The 8,577-nt window shown below is 49.3% G+C and overlaps 1 protein-coding gene across 1 annotated transcript in view; it reads left to right on the top strand.

The window, feature by feature from the left end:
* The window catches only part of KSR2 (kinase suppressor of ras 2), a 366,625-nt gene that overhangs the window by 138,385 nt on the left and 219,663 nt on the right, over window positions 1-8,577 (top strand). The window contains 1 exon segment of the mRNA XM_011356069.2: window positions 6,076-6,589. Coding sequence (XP_011354371.1) covers window positions 6,076-6,589 — 514 coding nt within the window.

Genomic DNA, 8,577 nt, shown 5'->3' with positions numbered 1-8,577 from the left:
AAAAAAAAAACAGTGCTGGGGGTGGTTGCTTCAGTCAGAGAAGCATGAGGAGATGACAGTGGACATTTGAACAAAACAAATATCAGAGTGAAGGGAGGAGTGAGTTAATGAGATAAAATGAGCAAAGCCATCAGCACAGAGTCTGGACCACCAGTGATGCAGATAAAATGGGCAAGTGATTGAGGATGACTGAGACATCTATTCTGGATGCCCGGAACTCATCCAGTTTGCTCCTCAGTCATTCACTGTGCCAGCCTCTGGGATTTGATATCTGTCATTCCCCTGCCTTCGGCATACTCACAGTCTGGTGGGAAGATCAACAATGAAATCAGTGTCCACTGCAATTCCACTCCCAGGTATAGACCCGAAGGAATCGAAAGCAGACACTCAGAGTGATCATAGTGGCGCTGGTCACAACAGCTGAAAGGTGGAAACAACCGAAATGTCCATTGATTGACTAATGGATAAACCAGAGGGGGTCCGTCCATACAATGGAATAGTATTCACCCATAAAAGGGCACGAAGTCCTGATACACGCTACAATTTGGATGAACCTCAAAAACATTATGCTAAGAGAAAGAAGCCAAACATGAATCATACTATGTATGTGTGTGGCACCACTTTTATATGAAATGTTGGCATAGGCAAATCTGTAGTGACAGAGAGCAGAAGAGTGGTTGTCAGGGGCCGGGGGAGGAGGAGGAAATGGGAAACGACTACTAAGTGGGCATGGCATTTCCTATTGAGGTCATAAAAATATTTTTTGGAACTTTGAAAGAGATGGTGATTGCCCAACATAGGGAATGTACTAACTGCCATGGAACTGTTTGCTTTAAAGTGGTTCACTGGGTGTCTTGTGAGTTTCACCCCCGCTAATCAAAGAAGTACTAATCATATAAGTCCTCCAATACAAAATGGAATCCAATGTCAGAGAAAGCACAGGTGTGTGTGAGCAGAAGAGAGGAACCCAGGAGGGCATCCTGGAGGAGGTGATGCCTATGCCCAGACCTTGAGGATGAAGGAGAACTTCCCAGGAATAGGGTGGAGTGGAGGGTGAAGAAGGAAGGATGGGAAAGAGGACACAGCAGGGTCAAGGCCAGGAGATGACAGACCGTGGTGAGTTTGGAGAATGCAGGTAGGTCAGTGTGGCTGGAGATACTTTGAAGAAGACAGAAATTCAAGCCAAGGCTGGAAAGAAGGGCGAACGAGCACCAAGCAGGGGTTTTCTCTCCTAAGTGGAAGGGGACGCTCAGAAGTAGGGGTCACCATGACTGATCGATCCCCCGAGGCTGGCTTCCTACAGAGCTCCTGGAAAGCATGGAGCCGAGGGCTCACAGCTGTCAAACCCGGTAGTGGAAGCTGTGGTCCACCGTGTCATGCAGCTATAAGCTCGAGGCTTGGACTCCAGCCCCATGGTCATGCAAGGGAGGGGCTGGCTCTCCCAGTGGGCAAATACTGAGCAATGGAATTGGGACTGGAGGCCAAGGTTCTGCTCATAATATCACTGTTATATCCCAGCCCCTGATCACACCAGGGGAGGGGCTGGTGCTTGCCTGACGATGTGGTTTGAAAATCATGGGGTCCATTTGCCATAGGATTTTGCCGGAGCCCAAGGTGCTGGCCCTGAGTGCATACACCCGCTACTCCTCCTGTTCCTGTGCAATTAAAGGTGTCCCAGAGACGCGGGTGCCTAGGTGTGTGGGCATCCATTCCTGTTGCTCAGGGGTCCCCACTGTGTGTAGGGGAGAGAGGTGATCGGAGGAGCCTCGTGGAAAGATATGTGGAGAAAGGATCGGACGGGACCAGAGTAGTAGCAGAAGCCTGGCCTGAGGCTGCCGGAGGCGACAGAATGGGAGATGATGGCCTGGGGTAAGGTCGTGGTGGTAGAGATGAAGACAAGTGTCTTGACTGGGTGTAAGGGGAGGAGAAAAAAGTGGCTAACATGTATTCATTGCTCTGTCCTGGTGCCTAGAACAGTGCCTGGTACATGAGAGGCATTCAAATATTTGGGAAATACTTGGATGAGTGAATGAATGCATTTAATCCTCACTGTCCCCTCCATGGGAATCACGATCATTCTCATGTTACAAACCCCCAAACTGAGGCTCAGAGAGAACAGATAACTTGTCCGAGGCCACAGAGCTGGTCAGTGGTAGAACCAGAGTTCTAAGCCAGAACTCTGTGAGTCCCAATCCCATATTCCATTTCATTCAGGGAGGCTAAGAGCTATAGCAATAATGCCCAGAGTCACTTCTTTGTGGTCTTGGTGTGCAGTATATGATTAAGATAACTTAATAAATTTACTTTCTTAAAACATGTTTTACTCAGGCTAATTGGACAATGAGTTTGTATTCCCTGAGCTAAATATGCCAATCCAGAGCTTGCTTGTTGATGGAGAGGCTGATCTAGGTTTGATTTTCTATCTGCCCCTGGCTCTCAGAGCTATTCTGCCTTTCTGAACATCAGTCTCCTAGAAGGACACAGGATGATCTTGGCATCTGTTGCACATACAGTCCTCAGCGCAAAGGCACCCTCTTTAAATGGAAGTTGGCACCGTATTAGCATATTGTTGAGAATCACAATAAGGGTAGCTAACGTTTATGGAGCGCTTGCCGTGGGCTGCTGTGCTCAGCCCATCGCTTGTGTTATTGCATTTGATCCTCATATTCCCCCGAGGTAGGTCCTGTTACTGCCCTATTTCACAGGTGACAAAGCTCAGATTCAGAGAGGTTGGATGAGTGCCCAAGGCCACACAGCCAGTAAGTAGGAGAGCCAGACCTAGGGCTAAGGCATCCGACTCTACTCTACTGCTGGGGTGTCTTAGTCACTGGGCTGATCTGTAGGTATTTGAGAATAGACATAGTGATGGTGACTTTGGTAGAATGTCCTGGCAAAGTCTGAAATGAAGGAAAAGGGACTCTTGTAAGAAATGTTCCAGGATCTATTCCCAATTGGCTGATGGATGAAGGTTGCTGGTCTTCAGTAAATGCGGGTCTCGGCTCTCTGCCACAGACCCCTGTGTCTCGGTGGTCGAGGCGGCCCAGGTCCTGGGCTTGATACCTGGTTGTCAGTTCCCACCGTGGATGTGTCTTCCTTCTTCTCTGCACATCCATTTCCTTATCTACCAAAGCGGAGATCAAAATGGTCCTTCGCACGCAGAGTTATGAAAATTAAGTAAGATGTACAATGGTCTCAGTGTAACGAATGAGGAAAACAGACGACAAACCATTAAATAAGGTCTTATGGTATTTCTTAAAAAAAAAAAACAAAACCAAAAAAAAAACGCACAGAGGACCATCTGGCAGGCTACACAGCCAAATGGTGACAGGGACGACGGCTATAGAACATTGCCTTTTTCCTTTTCTGAATTTTCTAATTTTTCTATAATGAATATGTAATAGCAAAATGAGTTGTTTTAATTAAAAATGGGGCAGTGACTCAGTGTTCATGGAAGCACTCTGTAAACTGTCAGATGCCCCATCAATTAGCTCTCATCATGGTCCTTATAGTAATTATTATTGTTATTGCCAGTTGGCTATGAGTCGTGATTTATTTCTGCTCAGGTCTCCTTCCTTGACACGTGATGGGAGGGCCCCCTCTGTCATCTTTGGCCAGGTGACTTCTTTCCATTTTTGCTGTCACCACTGAGTTCAGGGCCAGCATCATCTCTCTCCTGGAGTGCTGCAGTCTCCCTTAACTGGGATCTATCTCCTTGTTCAGGCAGCAGCCCGAGTAACCTCTGAGAGGTGACCTTCAGATCAAAACCCTCAGTGGACTGAACTTGGTATAAAATTTACACTGTACCTTGGCCCTTGGGTCTGGAGGTATGTCCCTCCTCCGTCCCTTCGGCCTCTCCTTGAACCAGATGCCCCATTGTCACCATACCTTGGGCACACTGCCATTAAGAAGGTACCCGAAAAAGGGGCCTAGGAAAGTGCCTGCCTTAACTTAGATGGTGTGGAGCCTATAGGTCTGGTATCAGTTGAGCCTTAAGCTTTTCCATCTCAGCGGGAAGGCTGCAGAAAAAGGCTGCACATTGTATCTTGAGAGTCTGAACATGCAGCCCAGGTCTGGATTCATATTCTCAAGACAATAAAGGAGTGAAGAAGTGTTAATGCACTATTGGATTTATTTTAGTTTATTACTTATGTCGGGCCTGAAAACCTCTAGTTTTATTCAGGACCGTGCGGATTTTTCTAATGTCTCAATGTTTTCTAATAAACTGTTCTAGGACTTAAAAAAAAAAAAAAAAAAGCCCTTCCTCTCTCTACGTTAGCCCTTGCCATCATCTTCTCCTGTCCTCACCCCTGCCACACTCTCTACTCTCTCTCCTTGGTGATCTTGTCATCGACTTCAGCGTCACTTCCTTAGGAGGCTGATGACTTTACCTAAAGTAAGCCTCCCCTTACTGAAATTTTTATTGAGCTAATCGTAGAGTCACATGCAGTTGTAAGAAATAATACAGAGAGATTCTGTCACAGCTCGGGCTGCTATAACAAAGATCATAGGCCGGGGGCTTAAACAACAGACATTTATTTCTCACAGTTCTGGAGGCTAAAAGTCCAAGGTCAAGGTGCTGGGCAGATTTGGTTCTTGTTGAGGGTCTTCTTCCTGGTTTGTAGACAGCTGCATTCATGCTTCACCTGGCTTTTCCTTGGAGCTCTCATCTCTTCATTTCCTTATAAGGGCACTAATCCCATCAGGAGGACCCCACCCTCATGACCACATCTAAACTGAATTAACTTCCAAAGCCTAATTAACCTCCAAATACCGTCACCTTGGGGGTTAGGGTTTCAGTGTATGAATTTTGGGGAGATACAGACATTCAGCTCATAACAGATCCCTTATAAAGTTGGCTCAGTTTCTTCCGTGATAACTTTTTGCAAAACTATAGTACAATGTCACAACCAGAATATTGATGTCGATGCAACCTATTGATCTTGTCCAGATTTCTCCATTTTTACTGTGTGTGTGTGTGTGTGTGTGTGTGTGTGTGTGTGTGTGTGTGTGTGTATTCTATGCAATTTTTATCACCTGGGTGAGTTCACACGTCCACCACTGCAGTGAGGGTACTGGTCAGTTCCAATGCTATAAGTGTCCCCTGTGTTGTCCTTTACAGCCCCAACCGCCTCTCTCCTGCCTGTGGCCTCCATCCCTAACCCCTCTCCAACCACCCATCTATCCTCCATTTCTAAAAAGTTCTCATTTCAAAAATGGTATATAAATAAGAGCCAGCAGTATGTGACCATTTGGGACTGGCTTTTGTCACTCAGCATAATATCTGGAGAGTCACCAGGTTGCTGTGTGCATCATTGCTCCGTATGGCCGGGCAGTGTTCTGTAGTTTGTACGTGTCACGGTTTGGTTAACCACTCATCGTGGCCAATACTCTGGTCATCATGTCATTCTGTTTGCTTCCCTGCCAGCAGTAACGGCCAGCTGAAATCCTTTCACGAGTATGTCTTCTTGTCTATTATGTTTCTTCAGCAGAACAGAACTTTAGGGACCAGGGCCTGGCTGGGTGTGGTTTCTTGTGCCTTTTCTAAGCATAGCACCTGGCACGTTCAGAAAGTGCTTTTTGGGTGAATGCATGGTTGACACACACGGGCGTAGATTGGGGAGAAGTATGCAGTGGCAGAATAGTGGACAGGGAGTGACCAGGGGTGAACTTGACTTCTGCAGAATTCACGTATCTCACATGAGACTGAGATATCAAAATTGTTATGTCAGGGAAAGGTTATCCTTGAAAATCCTTTAAGTCACCTTGAAACTATTGGAACTAGGACCCTTGGAAGCTTAAAAGGCAAGAAGTAACTTCTTTTGCTTTTCAGGATATTTGAGTTGGGGGCTCCCCAACCCTGGGACAGAGGAGGGCAGGGCTGTTGAACGGAGATTAGGGTGAGAGGGCCCGCAAAGGGGTTTCATTCCCTTTTTGGAGGGGCCGGGCGGTGTGGTTGAACGTAGGTAAGTGCTCTTACGGAGTAGCGGGCGCACGCGGTGTACTGCGCATGCGCTCTCACTCGCCTGGCTTTCTCATGGTTTCTCCGTGTCTCTCTGCTCCTCTGTTCCAACTCAGGAGGCAACCTTTCCAAACAAGACTGGATCATCCAGTGGCCCGCCACGGAGACGGGGAAGGAGAACAGTCCCGTGTGCCCCCCGGAGCCGACCCCGTGGGTCCGCACCCACCTCTCCCAGAGCCCCAGGGTCCAGTCCAAGTGCGTCCAGCACTCCTGTCACGCCAGCCCCACCCCCGGGGCCCCCGTGTACACGCACGTGGACAGGCTCACCGTGGACGCCTACCCGGGCCTGTGCCCGCCGCCACCACTGGAGCCGGGCCACCGCTCCCTGCCCCCGTCGCCCCGGCAGCGGCACGCGGTCCGCACCCCACCGCGCACCCCCAATATCGTCACCACCGTGACCCCACCTGGCACGCCACCCATGAGGAGGAAGAACAAGCTGAAGCCCCCAGGGACCCCGCCGCCCTCCTCCCGGAAGCTGATCCACTTGATCCCGGGTTTCACGGCCCTGCACCGGAGCAAGTCCCATGAGTTCCAGCTGGGTCACCGTGTGGACGAGGCCCACACGCCCAAGTGAGTGCACGGTGGGCGCCCTGGGGGAGTGGAGCCCGGGGTGGCCAGGGGCTGTCTCACGGCCCCAAGTCAGGGACGGCTTGCACCCACTTGTGTTTCTCTCCTCTAGTTGAATGAAAGGTAATTGTTTTTGTTTTGTTTTGTTTCTTGTTTTTGCCGAGGGCCCGTGAGAAAATGAATAGAACGGAATTTTCCAGAAATGATCTTTCTTAATGCTCTTAATATTCTAAAGTGGAGGTGGACAAACCATAGACTGGGGGCCGAATCTGAATTTGTGGCAACACAGCCAAGTTCATTGTTGTATGTATGATCTGCGGCCACTTTCCTGCTGCGCTGGCTGGGTTGAACAGGGCCCACAATGCCAGAAATATTTATCATCTGGCCCTTGACGGGAAAGTTTGCCGACCCCTGCAGGGTCCACCCTGGTGCTGCCCCTAGAACTAGGATGTGGGCCATATATGCATCCTTGCATTTTCTAGTTGCCATGTTACAAAGAGTAAAAAGAAGCAATAGTAATTTTCATAATATGTCCTTTAACCCAATATATCAAAATAGTATCACTTCAACATGGAATCCATGTAGAATAGTATTACCCAGGTAGTTTGCCTTTTTTTTTTCCTTTCTAAGTTCGAAATCTGGTATGTATTTTACACACATGGTTCATCTCAGTACGAACTGGCTGCATTCCAAGCGGAATGGCTACACAGGCAAGTGGCTTCTGTCCTGGATAGCTCTAGACCGACCCTGTGCAGAGGACATGCTCAGTGTTTATAACTAAGACACACGTCCAGTTCTGCTTGGGATGGGAGAGTGGCTCAGGAAGTGGGGAAATGAAGTGTCAGAGCAAAGGGTATCATACACAAGTTTAGGGTGAGGCCACAGGCACCTAGGGGAGCAAACCATGAAAATGAGTGCAGTGCGTGCCTGGCTCTGGTTTGAGGGGTCTTGCTGCCAGCAGAGGGTGACGCAGTATCTGTAGCTACGTGCTGGTTTTTGGGAGAATGGGGGTAGGTCTCTGCAGGGCCTGACTGTGGTCTGGGTCCCTTGCATTCTTTTGAGGTTCTAAGTGCATTAAGAATGGAAGAAATGCGAAACAGGGTTACAAAAGTGGGTAGCATGTTTCAAATAGTTACATTTAACAAAATTGCAGTTAAGGCATAGAAAGAAGGTAAAATGATTATGTATGACCTTATTAGGAGATATGGTAATGAGTCTAAATTTGTTGTGTGTGAGAGGCCCATACCCCTGCCCTGGGAGCCGCACAGCGGTTCATGGCATTTCCAGTGTGTGTGGGCCCATCTGAGGCCTGGGGCTGGCCAGAGACCCCCAGAGAGCGTTCTGGGATGAGCCAAAGGCAAACAGGGCTGGCCCAGCCTTTTGCAGGGAACATAAAGTGCAGAGGCCCTGGCTGAACCTGGCCTTCACTTTGGCTTCTTGTGACATCGCAATGGCTCTCAAGGATTTCCAGACCCCCGCTCCCAAGCTGTACTCATTCACCTCTGCCTCAGGCATTTATCCAAGGCTCTGGGTCAAGTGTAGAATCCCCAGTGCCATTGAGGTGAGGGCGCTCCCCATGGCCCTCGCCGGTGATGAGTGGGTGGGGGCATCTTGCTGCAGTTCCTTCTTTGTACCCCCTCCCCGTGCAGGCAGCACTTCCTGTTCCCTCAAGGGAGCTGTAGCCTCTCTTGTTGGGGGCAAAAGTGGCCGCTGTGCTGAAACACACCAAGAGATAAGTAGGAAAGAGGGGGTGTTGTGTGGGGGCAGTTATGCAGAGGGGCTCAGGGGGTCCGCCACAGTCTTGGACTCCTTCCCTCCTTTCCTTCGACCTGGAGCAATAGAGAACCCATGTGCCTGTGACGTGTTACTTGTGTGACACAGTGCTGGGGTGAGCACTGGTGAGGATCCCGGGACTCTGGGACACACACCCAACCCCTCTTACCGTCCGTGTCAGCAGCCGCCCTTCAGGGGTTTCAGGGTAGCACCTGCCC

The sequence above is a fragment of the Pteropus vampyrus genome, unplaced genomic scaffold (genome assembly GCF_000151845.1).
Source record: "Pteropus vampyrus isolate Shadow unplaced genomic scaffold, Pvam_2.0 Scaffold23, whole genome shotgun sequence".
NCBI classification, from domain to species: Eukaryota; Metazoa; Chordata; class Mammalia; order Chiroptera; family Pteropodidae; genus Pteropus; species Pteropus vampyrus.
Note: the sequence above shows the minus strand (reverse complement) of the source record. Positions and strands in the feature narration are given on the sequence as shown.